This window comes from Balaenoptera physalus (genome assembly GCF_965194825.1).
Source record: "Balaenoptera physalus genome assembly, chromosome: 16".
NCBI lineage: Eukaryota > Metazoa > Chordata > Mammalia > Artiodactyla > Balaenopteridae > Balaenoptera > Balaenoptera physalus.
The window spans coordinates 21919925-21939046 of record NC_138898.1 but is presented as its reverse complement, the minus strand read 5'-3'; the positions used below and the strand labels follow the sequence as shown (position 1 = coordinate 21939046).

The 19122-nt window shown below is 43.4% G+C and overlaps 1 protein-coding gene across 4 annotated transcripts in view; it reads left to right on the top strand.

Moving 5' to 3' along the window:
- CTNNBL1 (catenin beta like 1) overlaps positions 1-19122 on the top strand; it is a 163252-nt gene that overhangs the window by 126620 nt on the left and 17510 nt on the right. For all 4 annotated transcript variants that reach the window (XM_082430216.1, XM_082430219.1, XM_082430218.1 and 1 more), the window contains 2 exons: positions 9545-9642; positions 11062-11142. In XM_082430216.1, coding sequence (XP_082286342.1) covers positions 9545-9642; positions 11062-11142 — 179 coding nt within the window. The remainder of the gene's footprint in view (positions 1-9544; positions 9643-11061; positions 11143-19122) is intronic.

Below are 19122 nucleotides of genomic sequence, written 5' to 3'. Positions count from 1 at the left end.
AGCAATAAAACCCAGGTGCTTTTAATTTTAGAAATGAGGGAAGATCACTTCTGTATGATTTCATTAAAACAAAAGAGCTAATGGCCTTAAACAAAGGCAGCTCTTCAGCATGGCCTTGAATTTTAAAGTGGCCCTGCAAGAGCTTGCCATGACATGGGCCTGCTGGTTGAAGTACAGGGACCATTTCCATCCTAAGAATAGGACTCTGGCTGACCCATATCTTTCTTAACCATTTAGGCTGCTGGAAGGAGGTGCAGGCTCTGAAGCTGGGTGGGCAGATCAGCCCTGAATTCATTCCCCAATGAGCCATGCTGGGCCAGTATTTAAATGCCAGGCCATTGGGGTGTTGGTTAGGGTCCACTTTCCATAGTCCAGCATGTACGTTTATCCATTAGCTGCACCCCTCCCCCACCTTTCCAACCTAATCACCTTTTGTCCCCCTTCCCTCCCACCACACTGATCTCCTCCCAGTTCTTTGCCTGTACCCTGTACATTTCAACTTAATGCCTTTGCTTCATGCTTGTCCATCTGTTTGGAATACTGTTGTTCCCATTGCCCCTTCTCCTGCCGAGGCTCTTCTCTTGCCTGCTTCTCTTCTTCAAGGCTCAGCTCAAGTGCCATCTTGCCTACCAGTCTCCCCAGATATCCTCACTGGAAGAGTATTTGCCTCATTGGTAGTTTCTGCCCCTTTCCCATTCACTATCATTTTCTGTCAAGTAATTTTAGACATAGTATACCTCAGTCACCTAGAGGGCAGGATTGTCTGATTGTCTCAGTCCCCAAACACTGTATCTTATATGTTGTAGGATTCTATCTTATGAATAAATGAATAAATCAGTGTCAGTTCCTGTCCCAAAGATAGTCCCGTGGCCCAGCTCAGCTGGTTAATGCCTCCTTTTCCTTTCTGGTAAATATAATCTTCCCCTGCCTCATGGGACCAAAACTCCAACAGAGATGCAAGCGGGACACCTCTGAAATCCAGAGGCACAGAAGGATGAGGAAGTCACATTTGGGGATTATTACTGTGCACCTTGTCACCTTCGTCCCTCTGTTCCTCACCTCCACCCCAGTCCTCACCTTGGGAGACTTGCTAATATAAATAGTAGTCCATTTGTCCCAGGATTCGAAAATGTGGTCCAAATTTGTGCTTCAAGAATTAAATGTGCGCCTAGAACCCAAAATTCTAGCTTCTGTCTACCAGCTTTGCCATAGAAAACTTGGGATTGTGAGCTCACAGACATTTACTTCCCAGTGTAACACCTCCAGCCTTGCTCATAAGATGATGAGGATGAGCTTCTCTAGAGTGGACTATCTTCTTTCATCTCTATAGTCCCAGTACTTAGTACATTGCCTGGCACACAGTAGGTACTCAGAAGTTTGAGTAAAGGAATGGCCGGTGTATGTACCACTTTGTGCCCTGTAATTACTTGTCCTGTGGTTATAAAACTCATAAAGGAGAGCGTCTTTTTCATTTCCTCTGCAGATCATGTGTTGTGTTTTCAGTTCTTGCAGCAAGATCAAAAGGCAAGGACCATCTCTGCTTAGATGTGCTGTGTCCTTCAGCTTACTGATAAATAGCCACTGCCCACCTCAGGGCTGTTTGCAGGTCTCCCAGAATCTTGTATTATTTGGCTTTATAGGCAACCACACGTAAGGTCTTTATTTTAATTTATTGTGGGATTAAAGAGTCTGAGTGAAGTTGGCTTTGTTCCATTTTAGAGTTAGAACAAATCTCGAGTTGTAGAAAATAGCCCTACCAGCTGAGAAAGTCAAGCCATCTAAGTTCCTATTTTTCTCAGCAGGGGCTAGTTAGAATAGCCCAGGCCGACTGAAACATGTTCAGTGGCCAACATGTGGTCAGGATGCAGTATGGAAGGAGTGAGGTGACGATCTCTGGCAGGTGCCTCGGTGAGAGAATCTCTTGTGATGCTCTTTTTCAATGCAGCAGATTTCAAACTAATGTCTCTTGAATGCCTACTGTGAACATATCTCATTTGATACAATGGATTTAATAGAAGGGACAGCCCCATTTTACAAATAAGAGAATTGCGGAGGCTCAGAGATTAAACAGTATGCCAGTGGTTTAGTTTAACCAGCTAGTGAGTGTCAGAGGCAAGATTTGAATCCAAGTCTGTCTAATCCTGAAGCCCCACATAGTTAATTAATTAATTCACTTGGCGTTTCTGGAGGAGGTCCCTGGAGTTAGTCCTCTCAGTGTACCTCTCAGCAGTAGGACACTGATAGGCCTAGTTGTTTATAGACCTGTCTGGATGAATAACTCTCCTCACAGAGAGAGGTGACGTTAGCCTATTGGGATTTGGACCATACTTTTTTAACAATGAGGATGGGAAATGCACTTCCATCTCATTCTTTACAAAAGTGGCACATACTGTAGGAGGCTGGTTAGAGTGATTGCCACAGTCTGGTTGTGCCATTCTGGAAAGACCTCTGATCTGGGTATACTAGATCTTGGGTTCTTAACCCAAGAGCCATCCTTAAGAGATGGGAACACTCTGAAACTTCATGGAAATGTGCCATTTGTATCTATATATACAGGAGGGAATAGCATGCATAAGGGTTCATCAGATTCTCAAAAGTGTTTGTCATGATTTTAAGAAGGAAAAAATAAGGGGGGGGGGGGACAAATTGCAGATCTAGATTTCAGTGGCCTAGAAAGGTACTTTTGACTGGAGGCAGCAAATCACATCCTTTATCAGGGCTCTTGTTTCTATACTCGAAATCCCAGAGGAGTTGAACCAAAGATTTCTAATTCTCCTTTCAGCTCTGAATATTACAGAATTCTAATTGACCCTAGAGAATCAAACTTTTAGCCCCCCTTGCATATATCCAGGGGGGGTCTAACCCAGTGCTGATCACTCTTGAGAGGCCCTGAAGGGATTTGAGCTGGGGGAAGAATGGGCCAGAACGACTCCTCTAGGCAGTTTCACTAATTAGTGTCTGAGGCAGCCAGTTGTCTGACTGTTGGGCAAGGCACCCAGCAGGCAGGGACTCACACTGGCACACAGTTTCAATACCGGCTCTCTACTTCTCCACCGGGACCCCTGCCTCCTTACCTAGTGACTTCAAAGTGCAGATTTGTGTGACCTTCCCCTCTCTGGAGCCTTGTGGATTCCTTTAATGTGTGCGCGCGTGCGTGCGTGTGTTCTGCTCTTCCTGGGTCCTGCCTTAGAGGTTGTTCTCTGCAGTGGGGCCACCACATCCACCCTGTCTATATTGATAGCTCCACAGCCATCCTTCACCTCCATTTTATCCTGTCGAAATGACAGAGCAGCTGAGCGGTGTTGGCCAGCAGATAAACCTGTTATCTCCCCTGCTCTCCGTGCCAGCAGCTCTCCCCATCTCCTTGGTGCGTGAGAAATTGACACCACCTTGGGCTGAAATCTGTTCCTAGGGAAGCTACATGTATTAGTGGCTAATGAAAGCGTGTGTGTGTGTGTTTGCACTCACGTGTATGCGCAAAACTTTGGGTGAATGAAGTGTTTTCCTATCTGGCAGGCACCAGTGACCTACGACCAGCCACAGCACCCAGAGAGAGAGATGCAAAGAACATAGGCAGATTCAGGTCTGCCTATGACAACCTGTCCTTTACTTAAAATCCCAAACTAATAGGTATATGTCATTTGTTCTTAGTATACCACTGCAATTGATCAAGGTATCTCCTGTTCCAGGCTGGGATGAGCTGTGGAAATACATGCTAATATGATCTAGTTCCAGAAAAAATGATTCTCCTCTATATTATATTTTCCTCTTTGAAAATTACAGCTCCTGACACCCTCTCTGTGCTACCAGCACCCCACATCCCATCTTGTTGAGGTATATAAAGAACATTCTCTTGGGAATTCCCTGGCGGTCCAGTGGTTAGGACTCTGCGCTCTCACTGCCAGGGCCTGGGTTCAATCCCTGGTTGGGGAACTAAGATTGCGCAAGCTGCGCAGCGTGGCCCCCGCCCCCCCAAAAAAAACAACATTCTCTTGCAACTCCTCATCCATCTTAATCAGGAAGATTAAATGGGAGAACTATTGAGAAGTTTTGGTTTAGTATTTGTGGAACTGCCCAGAACTCAAAGTCACTTCTTTGTTTGGACTCTGCTAGAAATTGCTTCTGGAAAGAGTAATTCAGTAAAAGAGAAAAGAGGGGTGTTATTTATGTCTTACCTCCATATGGCCTTTCGCTTCACTTTCCTCTCGTTAAAACTATTGACTTTTTTGTTAATCCACATTTACATAGTGCCTGTCTTTTGGACACAGTGAGCCCCCCCTCCCATGAAGCACATTTTCAGGCTTTGCATGGTTTAGTTTCTGATCTCTTTTATCATAGAAGTTTCTTCTTTAAAAGCTTTGATGGTTACCTTTTATATGTGGGAGCATGTAACCTAGTAGGAAAAGCTTCCATTTTGGAGCCAGACAACATGGGTTCAAATCTAAGTTCGCACCACTCTCTCAAGGACATGACCTACTAAGTAAATTGATTAACCTCTCTGACACTTGGATTCTGCATAATAAATCAGAAATGAGAATAGTACCTTTTGCATAGCTTAGTAGTGAAGATTCAATGAGAAAATTGTGTACAGACTCAAGCCTACTGTTATTGATACACAATAAATTGGTGACAGTTATTATTGTACCCTGCTTACTTTCATACCGGAATTTGAAGCAACTTACAGCAAAACAATATGGTGATACTAAATCTTAGCTTTGAGTAAGAATTTGTCAAAAGACAGATGTCAAACTGGGGGAAATATTTGCAGTGTAGAAGACAAAAGGGTAATACTCTTAATTTACAAAGAGCTCATAGAAATCAAAATGGGCAAAGGATAACGTCGGGCAATTCACACAGAGAGCAATGCAAATGGTCAGTAAACATCAGAAAAGGTGTTTGACCTTATTCATAATAAAAATAAAAATATACTAATTGAAAGAAGATCCCATTTTTCACCTACAAGGTTGTCATAATTTCTAAGTTGGATAATATCCAATCTGAGTGAGGATATGGGAAAACAGATATTCTTTTACACTATGTATGTAAAATTATACTTCCACTCTCAGTGTGTATGTATGATATATGTGTATGTGCATGTAGGTATTTCCCAGCACATTCTGGTTAATTAACTTAAGGTCATGCCCTTGAGCAAGTGGTAGGAGCTTAGATTTGAACCTATGTTGTCTGACTCCAAAATGTAAGCTTTTCCTACTAAGTTACATGCTTCCCACATATAAAAGGTAATCATCAAAGCTTTTTGTATGTACAAAACACATAGATGCACACACATACACATACTGAGAGTGGAAGTTAATTGGTACAACCTTCTTGGAAGATAATTTGTCAGTGTCTTTCAACATTTTATATGTCAATAGCTTTTGACTCACCACTTCCACTTCTAGGAATTTGCCATAAGAATATATGTGCAAAAGTGTATCCATGCCAGAAATAAAGGTATACGTGCCAGAATATGTGTACATGGACGTTCATTGCAGCATTGTTTCTAATAGCAAAAACAACAAACAACCAAAACTGGAACCCACCTAATATCCATGACTGGGGCACTAGTTAAATTATGATAAATAAGTTCAGTGGAATTCCTGACAGCCATTAAAAAAAAGTATGTGCTGATGTGGAAAAATATAGTAGAGAATATATGTGTGTATATATTTACACACATGTATGTATATATACATACATGTGTGTATGTATGTATATATATATTTTTTCCCCTCCTGTAAATGTACACAAGATACTAGTAGTTTTTTGTCCTTTGGGAGAGATGAACAGGGTAGTGAGAGGAGTATGGGAAAAGAAAAATATTAGTACGTGCTCAATAAATATTTGTTGAGGACATTCATACCTTTTTGTATAGTTTGGTTTTTACCATATGCATCTATTGCTTTTATTTTAAAATCCATTGGTGGAGGATGGAGAGAGTCAATAATAAAGTAGTAAAAGAAATTGACTCCTGTGGTTGAGCATGGACTCACCTTTGAGCTTCTTAATAGCCAAGGCAAAGGGGTAACTCAGGTTAAAAAGCACAAAAAATTTATCAGGAAAGAGAAACATTATCTTGATCTCTAAAAGGAATCTAGCAGCCAAGGATTGGTCTAAACTCATATCTAGTCTTATCTGTCTACAGCTTAAAATTCATTGGTGGATCCTTGTCACTTTTTTCTCTAGCCTTTTCCCACCTAACTGGCCGCTCCTCCCCCATGTGTATGTGATAAGCCATCCAAACCGGCCTTTGCATATATTGTTCCTTCTATCTGGAGTGCTGTATCTTCTCTATCTAGTTGTCAGCCATGGCTTTTTAGTTTTGTTTAGTTTTAAGATTTTAAGTTGTTTGTTACCTCCAGTGGGAATTCCTGTAGGTCAGCTATACCTTGTCTGTGCTCCCAGATCCCCTCTGCCTACCTCAGTGATGGAACTTGTCACACTGCACTGTAATTATTGTTTTGTTCTCCCCACTAAATACAGAGCTCCTTAAGGTTAGGGATACTATGTTGTTTGGAGGCCCTGATAACCAAGTGCTTGCCAGGCACAGAGGTAAGTGATCAGTGAATGACTGAGTGAGTAATCCGAAATTTGGGTTCTACCTCTTTCACCAATTAGCTGTGTGGACAAGTCACTTCTCTCTAGGCCTCGATTTTTCTATCGGTACAATAAGAGATTTGGCCTAGATAATCTATGAGAACTCTCTGGCTGATTTTTTTTTTTTTTCTTCCTCTATGATTGTCAGATTGTCGTATATATATACATGGAGGTTGTTACCAGTTGTCATGCTGAGTAATTTCAAAGTTTCAGAACTAAGCTTGTTAAAATTCACTGCATTTTTTATGGCCTGTCCCACATCTGTTCACCAGAGCCACATCCAGTTGCTTAGCCCAAGATTGCAGAACTGATTACGTCCCCCACTCTTCTTTCCTCTGATCTTCTCTCCTTGACATACACAGAAGTTTGTTTCTTTGTTGTTTTTGCCTGATGTGAGCCTCCAAAGACGTCCCTTCTTATTCTACTTTGTCACCCTGAGCTGAGCTGTCTTGGTTCCTTACCCTAGGTTCATGATGGTTTTTGCCTTCCTGTGAAGACAGGTCCTGCTCTGTCCACTTGCCACTTTCTACCCTCATCTCACCCTACTCCTGTTCCCTGCCCCTTCCTTTTGTTCAAGGTGGAGCTTATACCACCTCAATCCCAGCTTCACAACAGAAGTTAGAAGAAAGATATTGGGGTGAACTTGGGGTCTTGAGAAGGTATAATACCTCTCTCCACAGCATATTTTAAGAAAAAATTTATACTTAAAAAAGTGAATGTACTGATAAGAGATATTTTATTCAAACTGATGGCTCCCTAAGAGAAAGTCATCCACTTACTCCCAAATGCAAAATATCTTTAAGGACCATTTTGTAACTGATGGTTTGAGAGCATATTACCAACGCAAGGGTGCTATTACTCTGAACTTGGGATAGGCACTATATACAAAAGGTGAAAGCTATTCAAAGGCATTTGAAAAATACCCAGAGTTCAAGAGTGATTTGTTTGTCTGGTTCCACCACCACCACCACCAAAAACTTGTATTGAGAGCCTGCTTTCTTCCCATTTATTCAGCAGGTATTTCTAAAGCACCTACTATGTGCTAGACATTGTTGTGGGACCAGGGATATACCAATGAACAAAGCAGACTAAAATCCCTTCCTTCAAGGAGCTTATATTCTAATTGAAGGGTGGCAGTGAACAAAACAAATAATTAATGATACAGTATTTTAGAAGATAATGCATGCTGAAGAGAAAAATAAAGCAGTTAAGACTTGGAAATCGGTGGTGTTGGAGCAGTGCATTTTTAAATAGGGTGGTCAAGGAAAAGCCTCATTGAGAAGATGACAGTTGAGTAGAACTAGACTTGAAGATTGAGCCATGCAGATAGTCTGGTGAGGAGCATCTCAGGCAAGGAAAACAGTAAGTACAGAGGCCCCAGGGCAGAAGCCTGTCTGATGTTAGAAACAGCATTTAGTCTGAGTGAGTTGGGAGCCATTAGAGGGTTTTACACAGAAGAATGATAGGGTCTGACTCAGGTTTTAACCTAAAGGATCATTCTGACTGCTCTATGGAGATCAGGCCAAAGCGGGCAGGGGTGGAAGCAGAGCCCCACAAGCAGGCTGCTGAGTATTCCAAGCAAGAGGTGATGGTGCTGTGGCCCAGTGTAATGGCAGTGGGGGTAGCAGGAAGAAGACATGGAGTCCTGGGTGTGATTTGAAACTACAGCTGACAAGGTTTCTGTGGGACGTGTGAGAAAGAAGAGAATCAAGGATATCGCCACTGTTTTTGGCTTGAGAAACTGGAGAACCTGGTTGCCATTAACTCAGTGGAACAAACTGGGGACAGGCCTGAGGAGGGAGGTCAGGAGCTTGGTTCCAAAACCATGTTCAGTTTAAAGGACCTGTTAGACAACCAAGTGGAGAGAGCAGGTAGACAGGTGAATTCATGAACCTGTGTTCAGAAAACAAGACTGGCCTATAGACACAAGTGTGGGAGTTGTCAGCACGTAAATGGTCTTTAAAGCTGTGGGACTAGATGAGATCCCCAGGGAGGTGAAAGTAGATAGAAGAAGGTGTAGGAGGTAAAAATAGAAGTCTAAAGACTGAATAACTCTAGCATTAAGAGATTGGGGAAATGAAGTGGTGAGGAATGCTTCTCTGATATAAGTGAGGAAAGTGACTTTTTGAGAACTCAAACTTTGGCATGTGAAGATGTTCAGTCAGTTTTCAAACAGAATATTTGTTGCCCTCACTGTGAGCATTTTATTTCAAAACAAACTTTGCTCTGCCATCTCCTTTTCAACGTCATTATCCTTGGTTTTTAAAAATTCTTTTTAAAGAAAAGAACCTCTTTACAGCTGAAGCCTATAATATACCCTCTTCTTCCCTGGCTAGAAGAATAGTATCTCATAATAGAAGCCTATAGGTTATGTGGACTGAAAAAACATTGTTATCCTTTTGAAGTCCTTACTGTCCTGCTGTCTTTAAACTTGAGGTAGGGATTTTAGGTGCACCAGAATGTAAGTGATAGCACTGGGACCCTATCATATTTATTTAATTCTCAGATGTTTACCTGGGAAAGTTATAAGGTAATTTGAGAATATGGTAGAACATGTCTTATTTGTTCATTATGTGCTCACCTCATGGTTAGTATTCATACTCTATTTACAGGTTATTTTTATAAATGGGGGTATTAGTTTGAGGTTCTGTTGCGGACAATAAAACTCAAGTAATTATAGGCAGAACAGAAATTCTAACTTAGTTTTGATTCACTTGCTCAAGTTGTCCTTGGGGACATAATCCCTTTGGAATATGTTTCTTGCACCGTATGTGAAAATCAGTTCAGTTTTCCTTTGACACAATTTAGGTTCTTGTCTTATTAATCAATAGCAGCAATCAGGGAAGACCTACTTATTCCTCCTTCAATAGAACCAGACCAGGCTTGAAGAGAGGTAATAATTACTGCTCTGATCACAGCATGTTCTCTTTTTTCTTTCCCAACCCAGAGCATGTCTGTTCGATCCTGGCTTCCCTCCTGCGGAACCTGAGAGGGCAGCAGCGGACCCGGCTTCTGAATAAATTCACTGAAAATGACAGTGAGAAGGTGGGTGCTTGTTGGACTGTAAAGATGGGACCGGGACCAGCGGGAATAGAATCACTATCTCCCTGATGCGATCTGAGGAGTGCTGGGTTAAGTGTTCCTGCCCTAAAATATCTTCTCCAGCATCTGGGCCCCATTGGTTTGGATCTCAAAGGTTTTTCTGGTTATTCTGCCTCTCATCTCCTAATGCATTACCCTTGACCCCAAATATTTTGAAACCATTTCTGTACGCAGCAGTGTACCGTTATGGATCATTAAGATGAGGAGGAAAAGATCAGGTCAGTGCTTTAAAAATTCTTAATATGCAATGAAACCATTGTTCCCATGTAAGTAATACAAATAAATGCAATTGTTGTTTGCAAGAAAAAAAAAAGAAAAAGAGGCCATTGGGTTAGGACACAGAACATCTTAGCAATCATGTCACCCTGGTGGCATCATCTAATGTCTGTGCGTCAGCTTCCTCATCTTTAAAATCAGGGTTGCTCTCTATCTTCCCTGCCTGCCTTATCAGGTTTTTCTAATGTTTAAGGAAATAGTGGATATGAGAATACTTTGTAAACTGAAATATGTAATATCTTAGGGTCATCATTGTTAACCAGGGAAGGTTTGGGCACAGTCTTCCTGACTGTCTGATGCTGTGTTGGAGCAGCATCTGCTATTAATCAATACCAGCTCCTGGGTAAATACCAGGTCTGCCAAGAACCATAGTGGTGCCAACCCAGTAAAAAGAGAGGTTAGAAGTTCAGGCTGGCTTCACAGTGTTTCTTCAATCTTTTGGAAGTCTTAGAGAAAAAATGAAACTTTCAAACCCACTCAGTATTCCTCAGGCCATGTTTGAAGCATGACTTTTGCTAAGTTTGAAACTGATTTTTAGGTTATTGCTAAGCAAAAGTCAGGGGCTTTTTTTAAGTTGTGAAGGAGTTTTTCTTGCACTCTCTTCTGACTGAAAGGGAACTAAAGAGATTTTACGTAGACCTTTTTAAAAAAAAGATCAGCTCTGGGGCAGAATCTGAACATGAAAGGTTTCAGTTTGAAAAAAGAAATTTCTGTGAAGTTCTAAGTGAATATCAAGTATGTAACTTCATGCTTCTTCTCTTTGCAAGAAGGGACTTGAATTTTTATTTATTTGTTTGTTTTTAACAACGTGAATTCAGGGGAGTCCTAGAAGGGCTGGGAATGCATAGTGTCCTTCGGGAATGGGCCTGTGTTCAAACTGCATCCATGCTAAGTGTTTGCTTTGTTCTGCCCGAGCCGTTTGATCCATTCCTGATGTGTTCCGCAGCAAAGCTCACATCCAGAGTGAGAAGTGGTAGAGTGGCTCTCCTTTTGTTGGGAGTGACAGTAAGACGAATAGGAGCTCTACTGTTCTCTTGCCTTGGTATTCTCTTTCTCACTCATGCCTGTGAAGTATCTCTCTTTCAGGTTGACAGGCTGATGGAATTGCATTTTAAATATCTGGATGCAATGCAGGTGGCTGACAAGAAGATTGAAGGGGAAAAACACGTACGTATCCCTGCCTGCCTTTTGCCATCTATTGACTTCCACTCCATTGGGTCCCTTGTGCACCTCGTATCTCCCCACAGGACAGGCAAGGGCAAAGGTGCCATCTACCTTCGTGTGCCACCTAACATGTCGTAAGAGCTGAGCAGATGACAGTCCGCCAGCGGTTATAACTGCTCTTCTAACAGGAGTGAAGTCCCTGAAGAGGATGGATGTGTACAATTAATTGATCCCGGTCTGACCTGGGAGTCTGGGTGGTAGCACAAGTACCCTTGACAAGAGCTTCTCTTCGAAAATCTGACCAAAGCACAGTGCTGTGACTTGGTACCACAGTGGCAGAGGGTGTCTTGGCACACACACTTGCTGGCTTCTGTAGTCATAGGGAGGCACTGGAAGGAAACTGTGAGGTCATTGAATCCAGTTCCCGCATTTGCAGGTGAAACCTGGCGACCTAGAGAAGGGAGCTCAAAGCTCTGCAGCACGGCCTGCACACCGAGTCAGAGTGACTGAGCCGCATTGTCTGATGCGGTGGTTGCTGAGGGAGATGAAACCTGCTAGATGTTTTTTCTTGACAGGCCATACTTACCTAGGGTGTTATCCTACCTTCTGTATTTTTCATCTGCTTCTATTTTGTTCTCTGCTTTCTCTGGCCTCTGTAGCTTTCTCATCTGTCCCTTTAATTGGGGCAGGTTTTCATATTGGTTAATGTCTGATTTGTATTCTCTCTCTTTTTTGTTTTTGGCTGTGTTGGGTCTTTGTTGCTGCGTGTGGGCTTTCTCTAGTTGCGGCGAGCAGGGGCTACTCTTCGTTGTGGTGTGCGGGCTTCTCATTGCGGTGGCTTCTCTTGTGGTGGAGCACGAGCTTCAGTAGTTGCAGCACGTGGGCTCAGTAGTTGCAGCATGCGGGCTCTAGAGCGCTCGGGCTTCAGTAGTTGTGGCACGCAGGCTCAGTAGTTGTGGCTCGTGGGCTCTAGAGCACAGGCTCAGTAGTTGTGGTGCAAGGGCTTAGTTGCTCCACGGCATATGGGATCTTCCCGGACCAGGGATCGAATCCGTGTCCCCAGCATTGGCAGGCAGATTCTTAACCACTGCACCACCAGGGAAGTACCCTCAGTCTATGGTCATGTTGCACAATGATCCTTTTTTTGCTTTTTTCAAAGTCTGTAGTAGAGCCCATTTTCTTCGTGATCTGGATTTGCTATATCACTCTATTTTCTTTTCACTCTTCTTGCCTTAAAGACACACTGGAGGCTTTTGAGCCCCACTGGTGGGAGAGCCTGTTTCAGCACCCCTCCCATCTGTGTTGGGGCAGGCCAGCCATGAGGCAGAGCTGTGTGCATTGGGAATTACACTAGCATCTTCCCGCAAGTTGTGCCTCAGGCCAGGGTGAGAGACTAGAGCTTGGGGAAAACAGTGACCTTGTTGTCTGTGCCCTTCTAAGCCACCCATTCCCTTTCACAAACTATACCTTCATTTATGAATACCAGTAGATAGGTAACCATATGTATCATTCTTGTGATCTCCCTGTGCTCTCTAAACCTAGTAAGTCCTCAGATGTTTGTTGATTGATTGAATTGATTGACTGGGACTTTCTTCTTTAATGTGATACTATTACAGGGTAAATGGCAGAGACTCTGAATTCTGAGGCTGGACTTCAGATACCAGCATGTTCCACACACAGTACTTTCATTCCACACACCTCACCCCCTTTATTTTATTCTTTGATTAAACTTTCCTCTTCCCTCTTTTCTTCCATTCACAGTAACTTGTACATGGTCGACACTTAGTGATTGTTAAAGTGCCAAAGTATATATTCTTCGGCTCTGACTGAATGATAATTAGAAACAAATTGAACTTTCCCTAGACTTTTGTAGGGAAACAGCCATGGGACAATTAGAACTCCTGCTCTGACAGAATTCCCCAAGTTATCTGCTGAAGGAGATTTTCAGGGCTGGTTGAAGGAGCACCTGGGAGTCCGAGGACTAGGATTTTAGTGCGGTCACCCACCTCAAAATCACTGCCTCGCCACACCTTGTCACTGCGCCTTGTGTAGCCCCAGATTGTTAGCCATAACGTGGCATCAGCAAAGGCGGTCTCTCAAATCCCCTCCAATTTAACATTTTCCCTCAGATTCAGGTAGGCATACTTTGGTAATTGCCATTTTTTGAAAATGAAATGGATTAAAAGCACAATGAGAGGTTGATCAGCGGCTGTGTTCTTCATGGAGTGCCAGCAGCAGCCTAGTAGAAAGCTGCACGTGAGCTGGGGGTCAGATAAGCCTGGATTTGAATTTGAGCTCTGCTGCTCCCTAGCTCTGAGACCTTGGACAAATGAGTTGACCTCTCCGAGCTGTGATTTCCTCATCTGTAAAATGGCCATCACACCTCCCTTTCAGTGCTATCATGAAGACTAAGCCTAAACTATGTATTTACTTTGTTCAACAAGTAAAAGCTACTGCTGCTGTTAGATTTTCCTAGCTTCCTTTGGAATTCCCGTGTAACTTTTAAGTATGCCAGGCAGTCCTTTTCCTAAGAGCGTCCTCCTTACCAGATAACCCAGAAGGAGTTGTCCTAGCAGACCAGAGCATGGGCACCATCAGATGCTTCATCTGAGGTGAAGCTGCAATAGACTTTGGTTTTTGTTTGTTTTTTTGGGGGGGGGAGGGTGTTGTTTTCTTTTGTTTTGTTTTTTGAGAAAGACCAGAGTAAGCTGTTGGGCGTCAGGGAGCAGCTTGCATGTAGCTGTTAGAAACTTGGGTTGCTTCCCACAAGATTATCTATTATCAGCATTGAAGAGGGTGTGAAATTGATTAGCACTGACGGAGAGTAATGGCTGCAGCCAGTCTCGCCAGCACTCACGGTGCTTCTGTGCGCCACAGGCGCCGGGCCCTGCCATTCCCTGACAAACACCTGTCTCCTTGATGCCAAGGCTGTTTTGCTGGGCACTGGCAAGCATTCCAAGGCTATTAGTGCTCAGCAGCCTCAGTGTTGCTCGGAGAGTCGTGGCGGGGTGGGGGGTGAGGGGAGGGACGTGCTTGTGAGCAGCGCTCTCTGCCAGCACTCAGGCCCATCCTGCCAGATGAAGCCGCCTCACAGGTATGAAGTGACCTGGAACAAACCACCTCTTTTTGTCTCTCCTTCATGCAGTCTACTCTCTTAAGTCTCTCTTAAACGATTTGTTGCCTCACCCCACCCCACCCCCATTAAACTTGAATGTCCTACACCTACTGGGAATTCAGCAAATATTTGTTGACCTGAATTGAATACTTTTTTCTCAGGCATTTGATAACATTGACTGTCAGATCCATAATGAATAAATATCTCACATACTCTGCCAAGTCTGCAACAAAAAACACCTTACATAACAGGGTCAGGTATTGACCAAGAGAAGGGGGATCAAGTATTGACATTTTTAGTGTCTCGGAGCCACCATCTTCCCTGCAAACTTCAGATTCCCATGGGCACGGTGCAAGTGTCCATGGTTTGCAGTTGACCAAGATTCACTGAAAAGAATCCAGTCATTTGGCAGATGTTTCTCAGGCACCTGCTCTGTGCAAGGCACTAAGCTAGGCACTGGCTGGGGGTGAGCACAGGTGCAAGTGTCAAAAGAAGAATGGGCCCCAGGAGTACTGCTGCTGCTGCTGAGGCCTGGAAGAAGCCAAGGAACAGGGGGGAAGCCATCTGCACCTCGAGTCACCCCTAACAGTTTTGTGGATGAGGCAGAATTCAAGCTGAACCTTAAAAGGAGGAGACATAGAAGGCATTTCCAGACTAGAGAGGAACAGGAGCAAAGGAGGGGCAGTGGGAAGCCAAGTTAAGTTTTGGGGCGAGTGATAAGTTATATTCCAGGGCAGAAGGTGTGAGGGGGGAGCATGGACTTTAGAGCCAGGCTTCTTCTGGTTCTCCAACTGCGGACAAATAGCCTAACTTCCCCAGCTTTATTTTCTTCCTTTCTGGTGTTTTGTTTTTAAGGTATACGTCCCAACCTGTGGGTCTGTGAGGAATTACATATTTAGGAATTTGGTGACACAGCTATAACACACGTGAAAGCTGCTTCCATAGGTCCTGGCCTGTAGAGGTGGTCAGAGAACCTTTATTTTTTTTTTCTCTGTGAGCACTGTTTCTACCACCACCTCTCTGCACACACGATTTTCTTCCTTCCCTAATACTGCAAGATTTTGTGTGATCTGAGTCCCGTCTGCTTCTCCCACTTCCTCTCCTGCTGCTGTGTGTTAACTTCCAGCTGTATAGCCTTTGCATTTGCTTCTCCCCGTCCTGCCTCTTCTCACGCTGGTACCTCCCTCTACCTTCAGGTCTCAGCCTAAATGTCGCCCCCTCAGAGAGCTTTTCAGTGGCACCCATACGTAAAGTAGTGTCCCCATCGCCAGTGCGTCTTCGTAACCTGTAATTATTTTATATGTTTGTTTACTCTCTGTCTCTGCAACTCTAATCTCTTGTTCATCACATTCTTAGGACCTACATAGTGGTTAACATGCAGTAAATGAAGGACAGCTACTCATGAGATAAAATTAATATTTGTCCATGGGTATTAAGGAAGATAGAGGGTCCTGAGTTTTCTACATTACATCTAAACTCTCATTTTAACCCTAATTTTTGTTTTCTCTGAATAGCCCCATCATCAAAAAAATGTATTTTACAACTGTGTAAATTCTGTGGCATACCTGTAGCTATATTAAACACACAAAGATACTCCTATTTAGAAGAGTCTATAGAACAAACTGATAATTGTATACATACTCAGTTCAAATCACATTACCTACAATAATCTGTGACTAGGAAAGACTTTCACGTCTTGGGCAGTTGCCCAATGCTTTCATGTTATATTCAGTGTCCATGCGACTTCAGGGCCACAGTGTATCTGAACATACCCTTGGGCTTCCTGGTTAACCTTTTAAAGGGCATGTAATTCTTAAGACTCTTCTAGTGAGCAGCAGTTCTCTGTGATCTATAAATACCCAGGGTGCTTGTCTCAGCAGATTTCACCTGACTCCCCAAGCAACAAGAAGCCCAGAAAATGCCAAGGTCCCTGTTGTTGGGAAGATATCCTGACTTCTCATGGGTTCCTTCTGGCTTCTGTTGGTTAAATGTACAGAGATGCCAGGCTTCTGAGTGTCAGAAGTAAGACATAATTATATAGATACTGGCAGGGATTTTAAAAGGAGGAGGAGAGCCTTGAAGAGAGGTTTTCCTTTTTTTAGTTCCTAGGAAAATTATTCTCAGCAGGTTTATTCAATAAAGTGTTCTCGCCACATACTTTGCACCATAATGACTCACAAATTGCATGCTAATTTTGCCACAGTTAAATCATCCCAGGCTTTATCCTGGAAAGAGAAAGAGGGACTCCTTGTAATGAAACAGTATCCACAGGCCCTGATGTCTGAAACAGACTTTGACTATTTCCTTAGCATTTGAAACTCATTTAAGGATTTGTACAAAGGGGGTAAAGCGCAGGAACGAATGAGTGGGATTGGTGATCGTAAAGCACTGGTAGGTGTGTAGACAGTGGAAGTGTGAGACTGCCGTCAAGTCCTCTGCTAACTGCTGGAAGCTCCTGGGCAAGCCTAAAAAAAGGGAGTCCTGCTGAGAGTTCCTCTCAGCTGTTCTTGAAACAGTGGTTCCCAAACTTCTCAGTCTATGAACTTGGCAGAACACAGCTTACAGTCAGTAGAAGCCAGAGGTGGTGGGGCAGGGGATGCTATGGTGCTTTTCCCTCTCCTGCTTCCCTCTTTCCTAGATGCACATTTAGCCATATGCCCCTTCACCCGCTCTCTCCTGCCTCCCTGCCCGCGCCCTTCCCGATCGCAGTCATCCTTCCTACCATTGGAGGAGAAGTTGGGGGGCCTGAATTCTGGCCCCCCACCTCTGACTCTTACCTTGCAGTGTAGCCTTGGGCACTCCGTTTTGCTTTTCTCATCCTCTCTGTCCTCCTCTCTCAGTGGAGTCCACAGTCTCTCCCAACTTCACAGAAGCCCTGGTTCTCTCAAGGCTGGCTTATATGTTGTGAAAATTCAGATGAATATTCTAGTAGTCTAGTTGTTTGTTTGTTTATTTTTAGCAAATTTAGAAATGGATGGCCTACCTGTGATGGCGGTATCATGGTACCATAGAAGGAACATGAACCCAGGGGTCATACAGCCAAAGGTTAAATCCCAGCTCTGCCACACATAAATTCTGTTGTTTGGGGAAATGCCTTGCCCTGTGTGTGTATGTGTATTAGTTTTCATGATAGTTTTATTAGAGGGTCATTTTGAAGATTAATGAGATTGTTTGTAAAAACCTGGCACATGCTCATGTGTTAAGGCTGGCCTAACACATAGTTTTCCCTTTGTGGGCAAACTCTGGCCTGATATCCTTGGATTCTTATTAGAGCTGCTATCAGCTGTATATTCTCAAAAAAAAAAAAAAAAAAAATCCCTTTTACTAATTCTCCAGCCTCTGTTTCCCGTGCTGAAAGTGACCTGCAGTCCTAGGATCCTTCTCTAACAGTCTGCCCTATTTCAGAAGCTCTTGGAGGAAGATTCTGTTTTGCTGTTGCTTGTGCCTCCCCCATCTCCACATACCTATCTCTCCCTTTGCTTTGGAAGAAGAAAGGAAATTGGCCTTTTCTCAATGGTGGGGCAATTCCTGCCCATGACTACAGACAGTAACTGTGACCCCCGCTGGGTTTCTGAGTCATGTCCTCTCTTATTAAGAAAAGAGGGATTCCTGTTGGCTTCATAGCAGCTTCTGTTATGACTGTCTCCTTCCACCAGCGAGGGGCAGCTCGCTGCCTGTCAGGGGCAGATTAGGCGTAGCATCCACACGCTCATTTGGAGGCTTGCGACTTGCCTGCGGAGAGAGATAGAGGCACCTGGAAAGGTAGTGATTTGGTAGTGCTCCCGAAGACAGATTAACATTTAAAGTGAGGATGTGGCTGGAGGAGGGTTAGAACACACACACACAGCCCTGCAGAAATGGCACCTTGATGCCGCACGTACCACCTCCTTGTGTGTCTTTGGAGACGAAGCTGTTTATTTTAGCAGCCCCCAAACAGGCTTATGCTGCTGTGAATTGCAATCTGTTCTACTTAATGAGCCATTCACTGAATTACCATCTAAGTTTTTTATTCTAGCCCTCTCTTATGGAATGAACAAAATAAAACCTTTCAGAGTGTCTTTTTTTTTTGGGGGGTTTAACTCTCCCAAGTTGCGTGTGGAATTTGCTGGTCTAGCTGTAGATTCCCACCCCCCTCTTTTTTTTAAAAGTGTCTTCAATTTATAAGGAAACGACAGGCAAAGGAGCCAGATGACCTTACATTTAATGCTGCTGGTTTGCAGTAGTTCCCAGATATGGCATAAAGAACTCATATGCTAATACCAGAAAAGGTCTATAAAACAGACTTTTTCCTTCTTTGAACTATGGAAGTGCTCACAGGCTTGGAGCCAGACTTGTGTGGGTTTTTATCCTGTCTCCAGCACTTAACTCAGCTCTGAGCTTTGTGACCTTTGGAGAGTTCTCCAACTCTTCTAAGCCTCAGTTTCTCATTTGAAAGTGGAAATAGTAATGATTCTTACCTCTTGGGGTTTAAGGAAAAATGAGAAATCCATGAAAGTGCTTATTAGCACAGTGCCTGGCAGACAGTAAGGACTCAGGAAATTTTGCTGTTATTATTCCATTTTTGCTGCCCATCCCTTGTCAGAGTGAAAGGACTAACGGAAAAAGGTTTTGGACTAGGAAATCATGTTCCAGTCAAGTCTCTAACCGAAACTCAGTGACTGTCATTTGACATCTATCTCAATTTTTCCATCTGTGAAATCTGAAAATGGTGTTTGCTGTACATACCCAACACCAGGCATATACAACAAGTGAGGTTAATGCAGATCCACTGCTTTGAAAAGTAAAAAATGCTGTATGTGGCTGTTGAGTTGTCATTGCTTCACAGAGAAGACGGTCACCTTCACTCTTCTCAAAGGTGAGAGTTGAAT